Source organism: Electrona antarctica (genome assembly GCF_951216825.1).
Source record: "Electrona antarctica genome assembly, chromosome: 20".
NCBI classification, from domain to species: Eukaryota; Metazoa; Chordata; class Actinopteri; order Myctophiformes; family Myctophidae; genus Electrona; species Electrona antarctica.
Genome location: NC_136801.1, coordinates 1,850,525 through 1,871,526, shown reverse-complemented (window position 1 = coordinate 1,871,526; position 21,002 = coordinate 1,850,525). Strand labels below are relative to the sequence as shown.

Here is a 21,002-nt window from a genome sequence, read left to right as displayed (position 1 = left end):
GTGCGTGCGTGCGTGCGTGCGTGCGTGCAGTGTGAAACCTCTCCATGCAAAGTGGCTCTCGTTATGGCTGAACTGTGCGTTACCTTCTTATTGGTAAACAGTGTGTGTGCGCGTGTGTGTGTGTGTGTGTGTGTGTGTGTGTGTGTGTGTGTGAAACATTTCTCAAATAATTCTAAAAATAAACGGGCATGGCAAACGACCGAACCGCCGGTCCTCGCCCGGGCAGGCCGGGGGGCGCGGCGGCTCATCGCTCAACTGTGTGCATGTGTGTGTGCGCACGCGTGTGCGTGTGTGTGTTTGTGGGGGGAGGAGGGGTGCGGCTCACCGCTCAACTCTACGGCCCCCGAGGGGACGGTATGTGAGCTCAGTCATGATTAGACGGATGGAATAACCCGTTGAGAGCTGAGAGACCAGATTCTACGAAATAATGTCTTCTAAATCATGACAGTTTTCTGAGAAAAAAAACCCCCAAGAAAACTGTTTATACATCAGTGGTTCTCAGACTATCAAGAAAGAATTTGTATTTGGCCGCCGAACCCCATCTGAAAATAATTACGTCGTTCCAGGAGAACCCCCAGAAGCAAAGATACAAGTTAAAAATATGTTCGCTCTGAAAGAAAATGTATTCAAACATTATGCACGCGTTTTCAAGATTTCCCCCCAAAAAATAGCACATCTTACAAGTTCATAGCGTGGCACTCTGTGCCGCGCTATGAACTTGTAAGATCTGCTATTTTTCAACAGCTAGTTCAGTATTTAAATAATGGTTAAAGTGGTTAAAGTGACGCAGGCGCATTCCCGGTCTTAATGTATTAAATAATGGCCGTGCTGGTGAGTGGATAGATGGATGCTCGGCCCGGCCGGCTCTCCCTCTCTTCGCGTCGGGCCTCAGAGTGGATAGATGGATGCTCGGCCCGGCCGGCTCTCCCTCTCTTCGCGTCGGGCCTCAGAGTCCCTCCAGGTGTGTGTGTGTTTCTTTTGCAGAGTGAGTGACCTTCTCAGTCAGGAGAAAAGTCAAACATTGTGTTTGTGTGAGCGAGCCGTGTGTTTCCTCATTATCATAGCTCCTTGCACACTCAAGGGTACCTGCAGCCTGCTGCCCGTGTGCATTAGAGCAGCCATCGCTGGACGGATATTACACAAGTCTGGGGTGAAATGGGGGGTTGGGGCGCCTGATGGAGGGGAAAGGAACTGGTTGGAATAACGTGTTCCTTCCACGCGCTATACGTCCAACCAGGGAAACTCCCCCCCTGTCAGGTGTAAAGGAGCAACTTGGACACTCAGGCATGAAGGAAGCATGAGTTCAAGTCCGTTGCTCTCCCCAGGTTGGCGGAGGGTGTGTAGAGCCCAGGATCACATTAGATAATTGACACAGCGGTGAAAAATGGGTTACACAATCGTGGGATAAAAACAAAAATGGGGGGGTTGGGGGGGATTGCTCTCAGGGTTTTTACAGTATTAAAGGGAAGTGGATCAGCGGTAGAGTGGCCGAATGGTAACCACAAGGTTGCCAGTTCGAACCCTGTGGTCTCCCCCAGAGTTAGTATCGAAGTGTCCTTGAGCAAGACTCTGGACCGCTAATTGCTCCTGATGTGCTGGTTGGTGCCTTGCATGGTTTCCGCCACCATCGGTGTGTGATAAGGCTGTACCTTAGCCCTTTTTTTAGGACTCGAACTTCGGCAGGAATTTTCGAGCGAACATCCGGACAATTTGTTTCTAATTAATTTGAAAAATAACCTTTGAGATATCCGTCTCGATCAGAGCGCAGCGCGTCTCCCCTGCTCTTTATCAATCTCTCTCGTCTCTCCCAACACACACACACACACACACACACACACACACACACACACACACACACACACACACACACACACACACACACACACACACACACACACACACACACACACACACACACACACACACACACAGTCAAGTGACTCCGCGAAAACAGCTGATCTGCAAGCTCATGTGAGCTTGCTGGCAGGCAGCTAAAACAGCGTATATTGCTCGTTATTTGTTCCACCCGTGTATTCTCAGAAGCGCATTGAAGTGGGCACAGTCCAAAAGCAGAATCAGAGTTCCCTGCTTTTTGTGATGTGATGCTAGAGAGCATATGCTAATATATCATGGCTGCTAAGAACGGTTTCCCTGTCAGCGATCATGCTGGTGTGTGTGTGTGTGTGTGTGTGTGTGTGTGTGTGTGTGTGTGTGTGTGTGTGTGTGTGTGTGTGTGTGAGAGAGAGACGCGAATTAATGTGCACGGGAGATGGGACAGCAGAACTAGGAGATATTTCTTTAAAAAATCATAACTTCTGACAGGAAATGCACTAGAAACTTACTTTTTTTTAAACATGCTCATATCGCATTCTCGCCGAGATATATTTTCGAGTTAATAAAAAAAGGGAAACAATAATAATATTTTTTAATTAATTAAGATTTGAGTGCCAACCCTAACGATCGAACATTCGAACCTTGAATGTTTGGGGACAGCCTTAGTGTGTGAATGGGTGAATGTAGTGCACAATCTATGTAAAGGTGTGTGAAGGTGTGTGTGAATGGGTGAATGTAATGCACAATCTATGTAAAGCACCTTGGATAAAGGTTCTATATAAATGCACCATTTACCATTTATATTCCGAAGTGAGGCTATTCTGGATTCATGGAAATACATTTTTATTTTTATTTTTTTTAACTTTTTTTAACATTTAAATTATGTTTATCTACGTGGTCATTTCTGCCAAGTTGCGCAATAAACGTATTTTTTGTGTTGTTCATTGTGTTTCTCCCATGTTTGCTTTGGGCCAATAGCTGACATGATTACTAAAACTACAACATCAGTCAACCTGTCGTGACCCCAAACAGTAACAGCAGGACGCATGCTGCAGAAACAACAAAAAGACTCAGGACACTTGAAAGGTTTCTGCGGCCGCTTCAGATGAGGGGGTACCTGGAAAAATGTCTACCCCAAAAGGGGTACCTGGTCCAAAAAAGTTTGGGAACCCCTGAAATACACCACTTATGTACATGTAGCATCACACCACTGATTAATTGAGTACATGTTACACATTTTTAGTCCCCATATAAACCACGGCCACAGTGGTTAGGGTCAAAGATGGGGGAAAAACATGTCTGTGTATGTTCATGTGATCTATAACCGAATCACATCAGATCTATATATGTATGATCCTGTTCCCATCCTGATCCATCACATCAGATCTCTATATATGTATGATCCTGTTCCCATCCTGATCCAATCACATCAGATCTCTATATGTATGATCCTGTTCCCATCCTGATCCAATCACATCAGATCTCTATATGTATGATCCTGTTCCCATCCTGATCCAATCACATCAGATCTATATATGTATGATCCTGTTCCCATCCTGATCCAATCACATCAGATCTATATATGTATGATCCTGTTCCCATCCTGATCCAATCACATCAGATCTCTATATATGTATGATCCTGTTCCCATCCTGATCCAATCACATCAGATCTATATATGTATGATCCTGTTCCCATCCTGATCCAATCACATCAGATCTCTATATATGTATGATCCTGTTCCCATCCTGATCCATCAAATCAGATCTATATATGTATGATCCTGTTCCCATCCTGATCCAATCACATCAGATCTATATATGTATGATCCTGTTCCCATCCTGATCCAATCACATCAGATCTCTATATATGTATGATCCTGTTCCCATCCTGATCCAATCACATCAGATCTCTATATGTATGATCCTGTTCCCATCCTGATCCATCACATCAGATCTCTATATATGTATGATCCTGTTCCCATCCTGATCCATCACATCAGATCTATATATGTATGATCCTGTTCCCATCCTGATCCAATCACATCAGATCTCTATATGTATGATCCTGTTCCCATCCTGATCCCATCAGATCTCTATATATGTATGATCCTGTTCCCATCCTGATCCCATCAGATCTCTATATATGTATGATCCTGTTCCATCCTGATCCATCACATAAGATCTCTATATATATGATCCTGTCCCCATCCTGATCCAATCACATCAGATCTCTATATGTATGATCCTGTTCCCATCCTGATCCATCACATAAGATCTCTATATATATGATCCTGTCCCCATCCTGATCCAATCACATCAGATCTATATATATGTATGATCACATCAGACTGCAGCATGAAGGCGAGCTGCCAACATCATCCAACCGTTCTCCATACTGTAAATTAGTGATGCACCGAATATTCGGCCGCAGAAAATATTCTGCAGAAAATGACTAGAAATGTATTTTCGGCCTATTCGGTTTCGGCCCGAATAGGCAGAAAATATATCACCGAATAGTGTATGCAATTAATGCATTCAAAAGAGCTGAATACATGTTTTATATGGACCCATAATAGTGATTATTATTTAAGTTAAGTTTTGCCATAACCATTTATTTTGCCATAAATCAGGTAGCTTTAAGGTACGGCTATGACAGCAATGGTAGGAAAAAATATATATAATATTAATCATATTCGGATATTCGGTATTCGGTTTTCGGCCAACTGTTTCCTATATTCGGTTTTGGCCAAGAATTTCCCTTTCGGTGCATCCCTACTGTAAATGTAATCACAGTGACTCTTTGCACCGTACCGTACCGTACCGTACCGTACCGTGATGTATAGTGTGATCACAGTGACTCTTTGCACCGTACCGTACCGTACCGTACCGTACCGTACCGTACTGTGATGTATAGTGTGATCACAGTGACTCTTTGCACCGTACCGTACCGTACCGTACCGTACTGTGATGTATAGTGTGATCACAGTGACTCTTTGCACCGTACCGTACCGTACCGTACCGTACCGTACCGTACTGTGATGTATAGTGTGACCACACATGTGTGAAGAGCGCACAACTAACAGTAATTAAACTCGCCCCGGAAAAAAAAAGCAAGCAACGTTCACGGCTGCTAAATTGGAAAATCACAAGGTGTAAATAAAACACTCCACTTAAACCCTTTAGACCTGAGGACGATTCTACAAATGTCTTCTGAATCCTGACAGTTTTCTGAATAACCCTATTTTTCTATATCATTCGTTCTCAAACATTTTCAGGTCAATGACCCCCGAAAATATGTATTTGGCCGCCGAACCCCGTCTGAAAATATGTTATTCCAGGGACCCTCCAGCAGCAAAGATTTGAGTTAAAAACATTCGCTCTGAAATAATATATATTCAAACATTTGGGCCACATTATCACGATTTAAAAGAAATAGCAGACCTACAAGCTCGTAGCGCGGCACTCGGTGCCGCGCTATGAGCTTGTAGATCTGCTATTTTTCAATAGCTAATTAAAGTACAACATAATGCTTAAAACACCAAAAGGAGTTCCCGCTCAAAACGTGTTAAAGTTTATGCCCCAGTGACTGCTGTTGTAGCACAAGCAAAAAGGAGGGCGAGACATTGTGTTGCTGCCGTGTGGGTTTCCCACTAACAGGATAACGACGTTCTTCATGGCGTTGGCATCTCGTGCCGTTGTACTGTACAACCCTCCGGGGGAAACGCCGTACATCAGCCGCTAATTAGAAACGCGCAGCCCAGTGACCCCGACGGCAGCCGCAGAGACAGACGCTATACCTTTTTAACGCAATAAGACCCACGCAAACCAGATTCTACACAAAATGTCTTCTAAAGCATCTGGAAAAACCTATGTTTATTATATCAGTTCTCAAACTATATTTCATGTCAAGGACCACCAAAAATGATCTGTATTTGGCTGCGGACCCCCATCTGAAAATATGATGTTCAAGGGACCCCCCCCCCTAGAAGCACAGATTTAAGACCCCCATCTGAGAATATGTTGTTCCATGGAGGTAGGGACCCCCCCAGAAGCAAAGATTTGAGTTAAAAAACTCTGAACGAATGATATTCAAAGATTTGCGCCACATCTATAATCTACAAGCTCATTCAACAGCTAAAGTATGTAAAATAAGGGTAGAAGTGGTTAAAAGCTACACATGACACACATGTGCGTTCCCCAGGTCTTAATGGGTTAACGTCGTCTTCCACGGGCTGACAGACAGCTGAGTGGAGCCTCTGAAAATGGAGTGCCCACACGCTAGCTCGCCCTAAGCAACTTTACGTTAATTAACCCATTTCGACCTGAGGACGATTCCAAGGCCTTCTAGACCGTTTTCTGAAAAACCTATGTTTCCATGTCAGTCGTTCTCAAACATTTTCATGTCAAGGACCCCCAAAAATATATGTAATTGGGCCGCCGACCCCCATCTGAAAATATGTTGTTCCAGGGACCCCCCCAGCAGCAAAGATTTGAGTTAAAAGCGTTCGCTCTGAAAGAATATATTCACATATTTATACCACATTTTCACGATTTTTCAAAAATAGCAGACCTACAAGCTCGTAGCGCGGCACTCGGTGCCGCGCTATGAGCTTGTAGATCTGCTATTTTTCAATAGCTAATAAAGCACAACATAATGCTTAAAACACCAAAAGGGGTTCCCGTTCCGAGTGTGTTAAGACATGCTGCTGACGACCGCTGAACCGTGTGTGTGCGTGCGCGTCGTAACAGAATCGCTGCTCGCCTAATTGGAAAGAAGGGGCTAACGCGGTAAATGCTTCTCTCTTCATTATGGAAGCGGCAGAGCTTATAGCTGTATCACCATGATGTGTGTTGGTCATTAAGACTGTGTTTAGGTAAAACAGTCTGCGTGTTGTCTAAAGTATTTTTATAACGCTGGGAGACAATTTTCACACTCTTAGGCTGAATTCCCCTCCCGGGAAACACCTCCTGCTTCGACGCCGATAATGCAGTTTCACCGTTATGGTAGCTTCGGAAATCCAGACGTTTTTATTTCCAGGGAGAAAAACAAAAGTCTGGGTCCGAGTCCACTTCAATACGGCATAGAGTAGTTCATAGAGTAGCAAACGTTGATCACTCTCTGCTGATTTCTGATCGTCTGCACCTTTGTTTAATTGACGCACACGCACACACACTCCTCTCTCTCTCCGTCGCTCTAATTAATTAGTCTAATTGTCCTGCAGCTGGGCCTAGTTTCTCCCGGTGGATCCTGCCGGGAGCTGCCTATGCCATAAAAAGCATAGGTGAGTTCCAGTCTACCGTTATGGCGACTGCACACCGTCGAGCTCATCCAGACACTCTCCCACTGCTAATGTACAGTATGTATGCACACTGTTTGCAGAGAGCGACTGTATTAGTCGTACCTTCAGCAACATCCTAGAATAATGTCTGTACATGTATATTGATATTGATCAGGGTTGATTGTCGTCGACTGAAACTAAGACGAAGAATGTAAGCATACTGTAGGTGAGTTCGACGAAGAATGTTCGTCGACTACGTTTTTTCACTGACAAAAACTGAATGGAAACTAAATGAAATGTTAGGAAGAAGGGACTAGTGGACAAGAGATCCAGTATGTCATTTTACACTTGTTTGCATGCTGAAAATAGCCGATCTACAAGCTCACAATGCATCGCGCTGCGATGCGTTGTGAGCTTGTAGATCGGCTATTTTCAGCAAGTGTAAAATCAGCCATTACGACAGCATCAAGGCCCGCCAAAATACATTTTAGTCGACTAAGTCACCTGTAGATTTAGTCGACTGCAATCTCATGACATTTATTCGACTAAAACTAAACACATTCCATGTGACTAAAAACAAGAGACTATGACTAAAACTAAAATAGACATTTGCTGCCAAAAACAACACTGGTATTGATCACACAGGGTGTTACGAATAGTGTCCGTCGGGTGGAAACTTTGTCCAAAGCAGTCGTGTTTAGGCGGGATCCGCTCGTAATTCAGACGGCGCATTAGTCCGACAAAACGTGGCTTCGCATGCGTGCTGCTAGCGGAGTCAAATGATGGAATATGATTAAGGCTCACATTTCATACATATCACACAACCATAATTCACTAGCCCCCCTAAAAAAAAAAAAAAAAAAAAAAATGTTTTTAACTGTATTATATGGATTCATATCGGGATTCGTCGGGATTAATATCGATATATCGTATACGATACATAGATCGGACTCACGGGAAGTCGGAATTATATTCACGGGAAGTCGGAATTATATGGGCAGTCCCTGGCTGGCTGCAAGTTACAGTGCTCAGTGTGAGCAGTGGGGCTGCTCAACAGCACCACTTTAGGTCACCCAGCGGTATTGCAGCTGTCCGTACTCCAAACAGACATACAGACAGAACACACGCAGCCAGTCACTGGAGCCAGTGTGTGCAACCGCCAACCGCTCAAAAGTAAAAAACAAACCAAAGTGTGGTCTCTCTCTTACCTGCCCTGGACCTTGATGTCGGAGATGGCGTAGAAGTATCTGCTCAGGTTGTTCTCGTCCACCATGGTGGCGCCCGTGGCGGGCCGCAGCAGCCGCACGCGCAGGTCGGTCACCGTGAAGAAGTCCCGCAGGTTCTTGGTGGTGTCCAGCTGGCCGTAGAGCGACGCCATGTTGTGGAGGCGGGGCCCGGCGAACAGCGCGAAGCGCTCCTTGATCTCGAAGCGCACCGTCTTGTCGTACTTCCACACGTAGCCCCGCGAGTACTCCTCAGTACAGATGATGTCCAGCAGGGTGTGCTGCGTCAGGTCCGACGCCGTCTTGGGCTCCATGGTGAAGGCATCCAGGCAGTCTGTGGCGTAGAACTACATGATGGGAAAACATTTATAATGTTACAATTATTATTATTAAAATGAATCCATGGTGAAGGCGTCCAGGCAGTCTGTGGCGTAGAACTGTGAACGATAATATGATTAATATTAATAATAATAATAATTCATGGTGAAGGCGTCCAGGCAGTCTGTGGTGTAGAACTACATGGGGACACATTTATAACGTTACAATTATTATTAACCCATTTAGACACGAGAACTGATTCTACAAATGTCTTTTCTGAAAAACCTCAGTGGTGCTCAACTTTTTTCATGTCAAGGACCCCAAGAATTATCTGTATTTGGCCAAGCAAAGATTAGCAAAGATTTCAGTTAAAAACGTTCGCTCTGAAAGAATATATATATTCAAAGATGTGCGCCACATTTTCATGATTTTTCTAAAATAGTAGACCTACAAGCTCTAGCGTGCCACTCAGTGCCGTGCTATGAGCTAGTAGATCTGCTATTTTTCAATAGCTAAAGTATAACAATGCTATAACACCAAAAGGGGTTCCCGCCCAGAATGGGTTAATGACCAGCTAAGCATCATCATCATCATCATCATTACCTGGTAGGGCTGCCAGGTGGTTAGGGTCAGTTACTAGATTACCTGGTAGGGCTGCCAGGTGTTAGGGTCAGTTACTAGATTACCTGGTAGGGCTGCCAGGTGTTAGGGTCAGTTACTAGATTACCTGGTAGGGCTGCCAGGTGTTAGGGTTAGTTACTAGATTACCTGGTAGGGCTGCCAGGTGTTAGGGTCAGTTACTAGATTACCTGGTAGGGCTGCCAGGTGTTAGGGTCAGTTACTAGATTACCTGGTAGGGCTGCCAGGTGTTAGGGTCAGTTACTAGATTACCTGGTAGGGCTGCCAGGTGTTAGGGTCAGTTACTAGATTACCTGGTAGGGCTGCCAGGTGTTAGGGTCAGTTACTAGATTACCTGGTAGGGCTGCCAGGTGTTAGGGTTAGTTACTAGATTACCTGGTAGGGCTGCCAGGTGTTAGGGTTAGTTACTAGATTACCTGGTAGGGCTGCCAGGTGTTAGGGTCAGTTACTAGATTACCTGGTAGGGCTGCCAGGTGTTAGGGTCAGTTACTAGATTACCTGGTAGGGCTGCCAGGTGTTAGGGTCAGTTACTAGATTACCTGGTAGGGCTGCCAGGTGTTAGGGTCAGTTACTAGATTACCTGGTAGGGCTGCCAGGTGTTAGGGTTAGTTACTAGATTACCTGGTAGGGCTGCCAGGTGTTAGGGTCAGTTACTAGATTACCTGGTAGGGCTGCCAGGTGTTAGGGTCAGTTACTAGATTACCTGGTAGGGCTGCCAGGTGTTAGGGTCAGTTACTAGATTACCTGGTAGGGCTGCCAGGTGTTAGGGTCAGTTACTAGATTACCTGGTAGGGCTGCCAGGTGTTAGGGTCAGTTACTAGATTACCTGGTAGGGCTGCCAGGTGTTAGGGTCAGTTACTAGATTACCTGGTAGGGCTGCCAGGTGTTAGGGTCAGTTACTAGATTACCTGGTAGGGCTGCCAGGTGTTAGGGTTAGTTACTAGATTACCTGGTAGGGCTGCCAGGTGTTAGGGTCAGTTACTAGATTACCTGGTAGGGCTGCCAGGTGTTAGGGTCAGTTACTAGATTACCTGGTAGGGCTGCCAGGTGTTAGGGTTAGTTACTAGATTACCTGGTAGGGCTGCCAGGTGTTAGGGTCAGTTACTAGATTACCTGGTAGGGCTGCCAGGTGGTTAGGGTCAGTTACTAGATTACCTGGTAGGGCTGCCAGGTGTTAGGGTCAGTTACTAGATTACCTGGTAGGGCTGCCAGGTGTTAGGGTCAGTTACTAGATTACCTGGTAGGGCTGCCAGGTGTTAGGGTCAGTTACTAGATTACCTGGTAGGGCTGCCAGGTGTTAGGGTCAGTTACTAGATTACCTGGTAGGGCTGCCAGGTGTTAGGGTCAGTTACTAGATTACCTGGTAGGGCTGCCAGGTGTTAGGGTCAGTTACTAGATTACCTGGTAGGGCTGCCAGGTGTTAGGGTCAGTTACTAGATTACCTGGTAGGGCTGCCAGGTGTTAGGGTCAGTTACTAGATTACCTGGTAGGGCTGCCAGGTGTTAGGGTCAGTTACTAGATTACCTGGTAGGGCTGCCAGGTGTTAGGGTCAGTTACTAGATTACCTGGTAGGGCTGCCAGGTGTTAGGGTCAGTTACTAGATTACCTGGTAGGGCTGCCAGGTGTTAGGGTTAGTTACTAGATTACCTGGTAGGGCTGCCAGGTGTTAGGGTTAGTTACTAGATTACCTGGTAGGGCTGCCAGGTGTTAGGGTTAGTTACTAGATTACCTGGTAGGGCTGCCAGGTGCGTCCGTAGTCCAGACTCTTCTCCAGCACCATCTGCTCGGGCCGTCCCGACTCGAAGGTGAGCACGATGTCGTCGGTGAGCTCGATGGTCTTGTCCCAGGACAGGGAGATGTTGACCAGCAGCGGCCGGGGGTGCCTCTTCCAGGACGAGCTCTGCCAGAAGGTGGTGGGGTTGCGCCCCTCGAAGTCGAACATGAGCTCCGGGGGGTGGGCCAGCTCCTCGGTGGCCGCGTCACATTCGTTGTTGCACATGTACGGGTTCTCCTGCAACCACAGGGAGGGGGGAGGCATGGTTAGAATAGCTTGGGGTTTTTGAGGGGTGCTAGCCCCTCCTATGTCCAGCTTTGAGGACACAACACAAACATTGACTGCCCATTGACAATGCATGGCCTAGTTTTGAGTGTTTGTGCAAGACAAACATTGAACACAAAAGTGAAGTGAAGTTTGTTCTGAAAATTGTCACTGAACGCAGGGCTGTTCATTGACTTCCGACGAGCGCTTCCAAACTTCAACAAACTACAAAAAAAAAATCACCTGCATGTAAATTCTTGACAGAAAGTAGCTCATAAAATGTCTACGGTGGAATTTTATGAAACAAACACTTTTTGAAAGAGGATAATTCAAGCTGCAATGTTGGTGAGTTTAACGGTGTCCAACCCCCGACACGCCGTCAGGCTGGATTACCGGCCGAAGTGCCCGGACCGCCAGGTCTGCCCCGGGCTGTGAAACAGAATATATATATTTTTTGGACACCTTCCTAGCAAGAAGAAAAACAAATGATTGCATATTGCAATTATTGGTTGTCTATTCTGTACACCTACAGTATAGCCCTCAGCAAAAAAGGAACTCTTTTACAAGTTTTTCACTTTACTGTCATCCGGGGACCCCCGCAAATCATGTGAGGGCCCCCTGGGGGCCCCGACCCACATGTAGAGAAACACCTGCTGTTGCTCGACAAAGAAGTCCCAATCCCGATGAAATCCCATTGAAATTCCAATGAAAGAGAGCGTGTGAGTGTGTGAGTGTGTGTGTGTGTGTGTGTGTGTGTGTGTGTGCGCCCAGCCTGTGCGACCTCCAGGCGACCCTGAGCCGTTTGAAAAAATGATTATTGTCGGGGCTGAGCAGCTTATTGGCCAAGGTGTCTTTTACACACACACACACACACACACACACACACACACACACACACACACACACACACACACACACACACACACACACACACACACACACACACACACACACACACACACACACACACACACACACACACACACACACACACACACACACACACACACACACACACACACACACACACACGGGGGGGGGGGGGGGTTGGGGGCTTTGGGTCAGGTGAAGAAATTCATCCTGGAAACCAAGTCTCATTAATGCATCAGAGATAGATTCCGCACACACACACACACACACACACACACACACACACACACACACATACACACACACACACACACACATACACACACACACACGCACACATACACACATACACGCACACACGCATACACACACACACGCACACACGCATACACACACATACACACATACAGAGAGAGAGAGAGAGAGAGAGAGAGAGAGAGAGAGAGAGAGAGAGAGAGAGAGAGGATATATCTGTGTAAACGACAGAATAGAGAGATTATGTGAACCAAAGAAAGAGATATTGGAAAGAGAAGCGCGCGCGTGTGTGTGTGTGTGTGTGTGTGTGTGTGTGTGTGTGTGTGTGTGTGTGTGTGCACGCACAAACGCACCCACTCAGGCAATAGAGTTGCTATTGAATTGGAGGCTGGCACTACTGTTGGTTGGTATTGACACTGACCACATCAACACCTTCACACTGAAACTCACTCACACAGACACAGATAGAGAGAGAGAGAGAGAGAGAGAGAGAGAGAGAGAGAGAGAGAGAGAGAGAGAGAGAGAGAGAGAGAGAGAGAGAGAGAGAGAGAGAGAGAGAGAGAGAGAGAGAGAGAGAGAGAGAGAGAGATGGACAGAGAGAGAGTTGGAGAAAGTGAGAGAGAGAGATGGAGACACTATTGACACTGACCAAATCAACACCATACTGAAACTCACTCACACACACAGCTAGAGAGAGAGAGAGAGAGAGAGAGAGAGAGAGAGAGAGAGAGAGAGAGAGAGAGAGAGAGAGAGAGAGAGAGAGAGAGAGAGAGAGAGAGAGAGAGATAGATAGATCATATAGAGAGATGGAGCGAGAGCGAGAGAGAGAGAGAGCAAACATCAGCATCAGCTACTCATATATTTAAGCCTATATTGAGCACACATAAAAAAATAACCTAAATAAGCTAATGGGATACATACTGTACATGTGGGGTGATGTCAATTTTAACGCTCGTCATTCGTAGCATGTTGTTTGCAAAGCTACAGTATTATACAGAAGGCCGTCAGCCATTTATTTCATTCAGCAGTGAGTCAAAACTGTCGCTCTAGAAACGTGTGGAGTGAGGACTCCGCTGTAGGCCTGTATGTAGAATGGTGACATTTTCTTTCTAGCCCATTTTGGGCAGGAAACCCCTTTTGGTGTTTCAAGCATCATGTTATACTTTTTTAGCTATTGAAAAATAGCAGATCTACAAGCTCATTTTTGAAAAATCGTAGAAATGTGCAGGCGCAAATTTTGAATGTATTATTCTTTCAGAGCGAACGTTTTTACCTCAAATCTTTGCTTCTGGGGGGGGGTCCCTGGAACAGCATATTTTGAGATGGGGGCCGGAGGCCAATTACATATAGTTCCTGGGGGACCTTGGTCTCAAATGTTTGAGAACGACTGCCATAGAAACATGGGGTTTTCAGAAAACTGTCAGGATACAAGACATTTTGTAGAATGGTCCTCAGGTCTAAATGGGCTAGTAGTTCAACCCAGACAGCTTTAATCTTTGGACTCTGCTTTGATACTCGCCGTGGTGCCCCGTTTCAAGATGGCAATCTGACGTTACTACCAACACGCCGCGCAGAGCGTGGCATCAGATGGAAACCACATGTACGTTTTACAACGAGACGTCTGATCAGCGACAACGTTTCAAAAGAAAAGAGAGAGAGAGAGAGAGAGAGAGAGAGAGAGAGAGAGAGAGATAGAGAGAGAGACATAGAGACACACAGAGAGAGAGAGAGAGACATAGAGAGACATAGAGATAGAGAGACATAGAGAGAGAGCCAGGCAGTGAAAGCCAGAATCAGATGACGCGATAAAGAGCGTGGAAGACGGCGGTATACTCAACATTTTCTACTCAAGTAAAGGTATCAATACTGCATAATATAGGTAAAAGTACTTGAGTAAAATAAGTACTTAATTGAGTAAAAATACAAAGATATTGGTATCAAAATGTACTTAAAGTATCTAAAGTAGACGGCGCAGAATGTCTCATTTCAAGTTTTCAAAAGTATAAAAAATCTTTTTGAAAATAGCAGATCTACAAGCCCACAATGTGTCGCATCGCGACGCATTGTGGGCTTGTAGATCTGCTATTTTCAAATGGCTGAAATGTACAGTATATAGGGCTGAAGTGGTTGTATGTATGTTTGGTAATAATACTCAAAATCTACAAAGTAACTAGAAGTAACTAAAAATGTTCAAATAAATGTAGTGGATTAAAAAGTACAATATTTGCCTCTGAGGTGTAGTGGAGTGGAAGTAAAAAGATTCGGAAATTGGAATTACTTCAGAGTAAAGTACAAATATACCTCAAAATTGTACTTAAGTACAGTACGTTAAGCAAATGTACTCTAACTCTACTACTGGAAGGCAGAATCAAGATGGCGTGATAAGAGTGCATTGAAGACAGACTGGGGGGGGGGGGGGGTGTAGGGGGGTTGGGGGGGGTTGGCTGTTCGGAGCGACGAGGATGCAATCTGCTATCTGGGTTTATACGAGTTCCGAGACATCTGTCGCGCAAACGGATCGCTTTGATTGGTGGAGGCTCCCCATCTATCCGCTGCAGAGGCCCGTCGGCACTCGGCAGATAGTAACATTTATATTCCCCCCAAGTGCCACATATCCTCCCCATCAGTATGTGATGTGTGCCGTGGGCCCCAGGCCAAGCCCAGCCCAGCCCGGCCCAGCCCAGCCCAGCCAAGCCCAGCCCGGCCCAGCCCAGCCCAGCCCGGGCCTGTCAACCACATACTGTACGCTCGCTTATCTAGTTTTAACCCATTTAGACCTGAGGACGATTCTACAAATGTCTTCTAAATCCTGACAGTTTTCTGAAAAAACCATATGTTTCTATCAGTCGTTCTGAAACATTTTCATGTCAAGGATCTGAGAAGTAGAGAAAAAAGCAGAGAAAAAGAATCCTGCACTGTCTTCACTTGAGTTTAGATTTTATTGAGCAACGTTTCGGTCGTCAGACCTTCACCAGGCATAAAGAAGAACTGACAAACAGTCAGTATTAGTACAACTCTGGGCTCAGGGGATCCATGTCAAGGATCCCCAAAAATATATGTATTTGGTCGCCGACCCCCATCTGAAAATATGTAGTTCCAGGGACTCCCCAGAATCAAAGATTTGAGTTAAAAAAGTGAAAGGATATATATTCAAAGATTTGCACCACATTTTCACGATTTTTCAAAAATAGCAGACCCCGCGCTATGCGCTTGTAGATCTGCTATTTTTCAATAGCTAAAGTATATATAACACAATGCTTAAAACACCAAAAGGGGTTCCCGCCCAAAATAGGTTAAAAGTAAAGCCTCAGCCAAAATGGCAGCCAGCCGGCCGGGGCCAAATTAAACACCCAGTTCAGTAGTTTTATTGTCTTGCGCTCAATTAGGCTTTATTGTTCATTGTTCATTGTTCAGTCCAGACTGCAGGCAAATCCGTCTTGTTTCTTACAAACGTGACGAGGATGACTGTCCCATTGTTATTCTCTATATAAGTGATCAAAGCAACAGATTTGTGCAGCATGGTACCGCGTAAGACCAGCTGTTATTCTGCCCCTTTGAATGGTTTATGGCATTATAAACCCATCCATCTTCAACCGCTTATCCGTAGTCGGGTCGCGGGGGCAACCGCTCCACCAGAGCGCTCCAGACTTCCCTCTCCAGAGCAACATTAGTGACTTCCTCCTGGGGGATCCCGAGACGTTCCAAGGCCAGTGAGTCGATGTAATCGGAGTGGCACTTCATCTAGTTTGTACTTTGTAATTAAGTGGTCAGACTTAAGAAAAATAACAGGAACATGCATAGAATTCCATCTGCAGGGGCACGGTGGCACAGTTGGTAGTGCTGTCGCCTCACAGCTAGAAGGTCCTGGGTTCGATTCCCGCTGGGGATGCTGTGGGCGCTGGGGGCGTGTTCCCTCCTCCGCGTCATCAGTGCCCATACTCGAGGTGGGGTTGGCGAAAGGGCCTTTCTGTGTGGAGTTTGCATGTTCTCCCCGTGTCCCCTAGGGTAGGTACCCTCACAAAAACATGCAGTAATCCTGGTCTCTAAAACTACCTCCCCCTGGCCAGCCAGGGCGCCTGATGGAGGGGAAAGGAACTGGTCGGAATAACGTGTTCCTTCCACGCGCTACGTCCGGCCAGGGAATTTCCCCCCTGTCAGGTGAAAAGAAGCAGCCTGGACTCCTCATGCATAGAAGGAGGCATGAGGTCAGTCTGCTGCCCCCCAGGTTGGCAGAGGAAGTGTAGCGCCCAGGATTACATTAGATAATTGGCACTGGGTGAAAAAACTGGGTTGCAAAATTGTGGGATAAAAATTAAGTAAAAAAAAAAAAAAGAATTCCATCTGCAGCTCAATGTTATTGAAACGTTCTGGAAACTATTGCTAGGAACACTTCATATTCAGAAGTGGTTTTCAACACTTTTCACCCAAAACTAAAGAATATTGCTTTTGTTATCGTTGGATACGATCTTGTCCACAATTCCATGCTGTATTGATGTTGGTACCATTAGGAGAGATAACAGGTAAACATTGATCAAAATAACAATTCTTCTACTTGTGTAGACTTATTGAAAATGATAAAGTAATGCAGATGTTTTACAATATTTGAACTCGTATAGGGTCAATTTGGTCCCAGATATAAATGGCATTGAATGGGGGTCAGTAGCCTATGCATGTCAAACTGGGCCTCCTTTTCAGATGGGGTCTTGCCCTGAAAATTTATTTTCAGGGCAAGACCTCGACCTCGCGCGTGCGGACTCGGCCCCCAGCCTGGTACCCTATAGTCAAAATATGGCCCTTGAGGAAAATTAATTGGGGAACCCTGCTATAGAGCGTTGCAGTCCCGCCCCCTTTCATGACGACGCCAGGCCCAGTCCCGCCCCCTTTCATGACGACGCCAGGCCCAGTCCAGCCCCCTTTCATGACGACGCCAGGCCCAGTCCCGCCCCCTTTCATGACGACGCCAGGCCCAGTCCCGCCCCCTTTCATGACGACGCCAGGCCTAGGAAATAATTCCCAATGCATTTTTGCCCAAGTATTTATGTAAAGACGGTTACGCCGGACAAAGCCAACTCAACACAATATTTTGGACCAAACAAATAATTACAAAGAACAACAAAAAAGGTGTTGTAACCTGCCGTTTTTTTCTTCTTTCTAATTATGTGTTCGGTCCAAAAAATTGTGTTTGTTGTCATGCTTTGTCACAACTCGAGTTGGCTTTGTACAAGGCTTAAAAGGTCTTTAAATAAATACCTTTTGAAATGTATATGAGGAAAATGAACAGAGAATCATTTCCTGGGCCCTGGTAGGGGGGCGGGACTGGGCCCTGGTAGGGGGCGGGACTGGGCCCTGGTAGGGGGCGGGACTGGGCCCTGGTAGGGGGCGGGACTGGGCCCTGGTAGGGGGCGGGACTGGGCCCTGGTAGGGGGCGGGACTGCGACGCTCTATAGGGATGTATAACTAGCCTGGCTAATAAGCCAGACCGAATCAGCCGTTGGCAAAAAAAAAACAGCACAATCTTTTATAGTCTAGTATTACTAAAAGTGTTAATATAACACAGCTCCATTTACACCTTTATTGTATTGTTTTATCTTGATTGTTTTGTTCCACTTTTGCTTTGGCAATGTGAACGTACGTTTTCTCATGCCAATACAGCTCCTTTGAATTGAAAAATTGAGACAGAGACAGAGAGACAGAGAGAAAGAGGGAGAGGGACAGAGAGAGGGACAGAGAGAGAGAGAGAGAGAGAGAGGGACAGAGAGAGAGGCGAGCAGCAGAATGTGTAATGAGTCAGATCCATAAATCGTCCATGCTGTCGCGCTCCGCTCTCTCTCTCTCTCACTCACTCATTCTGTCTCTGTAGTCAGGAGGTGAAAATTAGCCCCAACAGAGTCACTGCAAACAGGACAATGACTGAGCATTAGAGGTAGTGGACCATGATTTGTGGAATGCTCCAGCTCACGCACGCACGCACGCACACGCACACGCACACACACACACACACACACACACACACACACACACACACACACACACACACACACACACAAAGAGAGACTATCTCACTCCATCACAGTGTAGGAACCATATTAATCCCATTGTGTTGCGGGCGGCGGGTCAACGCGGCAGCGCTATTAGCACCAATTTAGCGTGACCTATTCACGCTCCCGTCACACGGGCCAACCACAGCTAGCGCTGTAATCTGTGACACACACGGGGGGCGGCTGCCCCGGTCGCTCGGTTCCCCCCACCCCCTCCCCGCCCGCTGATTATCATCAGATTGGGATTAAAACATTGTCTGTAATTACTGTAATAAATGTGTGGCGTTGTCGTATATAGTGGCCGGCCGCGGCCGACCGACCGGCTGCCGTCAATTATGTTAACGCGTGCCGAGCCATTCATAGGCCAATAAAGCCCTCGGCGTCGTCACACGTCATAAAATACAACACAGAACGTCAAGCAGTGATTTCTCACCGAGGTGTTTTCTTTTTTTTTCTTTTGTTTTAAGACTCAGCGTTTTATCTTCCGTTTATCTCTGTCTACTCCGGCTGGCTGGCTGACCGGCTGACCGGTGAGGTTATTATCGATCGTCCAGAAAGGCTGTATTCTGTCGCTGAGGAGACAGTCGCGATAATGAAAGGTTTTTAAGCCGTTTAGAGAGAGATCAGATTCTTCTCTTAAAAAAATAAAATGTCAGTGGTTCTCAAACTATTTCATGTCAAGGAAGCCCTAAAATTATATGAATTTGGCCGCCGACCCCCGTCTGAAAATATGTTGTTCAAGGAGAACCCCCAGAAGCTAAGATATTTGTTAAAAACGTTCGCTGTGAAAGAATAATATATTCAAAAGAGTTGCGCCAACAATGCCGATAGGAGGAGGAGGTAACTCGTCACCTGACTCGTTTGTAGGAATTCTTTACACAACTGTTTCTGAAAACTTTATGAATTTCAATGCCTACACTGATACCTTGAACTGCCATCCTGTTTTATTGTTCTATGTGTACTATGTGCTTTTTTACTGTGTTTTATGTTACCTGCCTGTGTTATACCAAATCGCCCCTCAGGGACAAACAAATAAATGAACCTGAACCATTTACACAATGTAAAAAAAAGCTGATCTACAAGCTGGCACTCGGTGCTTGTAGATCTGCTATTTTGTATACAGCCAAGAGTATAAAATAACGGCCTTTCTGTGTGGAGTTTGCATGTTCTCCCGTGTCCCCTAGGGTAGGTACCCTCACATGTTCTCCCCATGTCCCCTAGGGTAGGTACCCTCACATGTTCTCCCCGTGTCCCCTAGGGTAGGTACCCTCACATGTTCTCCCCGTGTCCCCTAGGGTAGGGTACCCTCACATGTTCTCCCCCGTGTCCCCTATAGGGTAGGTACCCTCACATGTTCTCCTTGTGTCCCCTAGGCGTAGGTACCCTCACATGTTATCCCTGTGTCCCCTAGGGTAGGTACCCTCACATGTTCTCCCCGTGTCCCCTAGGGTAGGTACCCTCACATGTTCTCCCCGTGTCCCCTATAGGGTAGGTACCCTCACATGTTCTCCTTGTGTCCCCTAGGGTAGGTACCCTCACATGTTATCCCTGTGTCCCCTAGGGTAGGTACCCTCACATGTTCTCCCCGTTGTCCCCTAGGGTAGGTACCCTCACATGTTCTCCCCCGTGTCCCCTAGGGTAGGTACCCTCACATGTTCTCCCCGTGTCCCCTAGGGTATAGGTAGGTACCCTCACATGTTCTCCCTGTGTCCCCTAGGGTAGGTAGGTACCCTCACATGTTCTCCCCGTGTCCCCCTAGGGTAGGTACCCTCACATGTTCTCCCCGTGTCCCCTAGGGTAGGGTACCCTCATATGTTCTCCCCGTGTCCCCTAGGGTAGGTACCCTCACAAAAACATGCAGTAATCCTGGTCTCTAAACTGCCTCCCCCTGGCCAGCAACTTGGACACTCAGGCATGAAGGAAGCATGAGTTCAAGTCCGTTGCTCTCCCCATGTCCCCCATATATGGGGAATAGGTTGGCGGAGGGTGTGTAGAGCCCAGGATCACATTAGATAATTGGCACAGGGGTGAAAAAATGGGTTACACAATCAAGGGATAAAATAAGGGTTAACGTGCATGGTTAAAAGCTACAGTATAAGGTGACGCCGATGCGTTCCTCGGGTCTAAGCTGTGCCAGCCAGGGTGGGCGTTGGGTTGGGGGGCGGGCCGCGGGGCCGCTTGGCGCTGTGCCAGGCAGGGTGGGCGTTGGGTTGGGGGGCGGGCCAGCGGGCCGCTTGGTGCTGGGCCAGCCAGGGTGGGCGTTGGGTTGGGGGGCGGGCCGCGGGCTGCTTGGTGCTGGGCCAGCCAGGGTGGGCGTTGGGTTGGGGGGGCGGGCCGCGGGCTGCTTGGTGCTGGGCCAGCCAGGGTGGGCGCTGCCTGCCTGCCTGCCTGCCTGCCTGCGACCACGCAGCAGATTCTCTGCTCCGACGGATCGATGGCAGTACATCTCTGTCTGATTACCCCGTCACGCCTCGGTGGAGTTGGCACCGTCCCTGTGTGTGTGTGTG

The 21,002-nt window shown here is 46.8% G+C and overlaps 1 protein-coding gene across 1 annotated transcript in view; it reads right to left on the bottom strand.

The window, feature by feature from the left end:
- Nucleotides 1-8,115: 8,115 nt before the first annotated feature.
- Nucleotides 8,116-21,002, bottom strand: part of ntng1a (netrin g1a) — a 109,296-nt gene continuing 96,409 nt past the window's right edge. Inside the window, exons 3-4 of the mRNA XM_079490241.1 lie at nt 11,024-11,305; nt 8,116-8,684 (exon numbers count right to left, since the gene is read on the bottom strand). Of these exons, the coding sequence (XP_079346367.1) occupies nt 8,319-8,684; nt 11,024-11,305 (648 nt within the window). The 3' untranslated portion in view covers nt 8,116-8,318. The remainder of the gene's footprint in view (nt 8,685-11,023; nt 11,306-21,002) is intronic.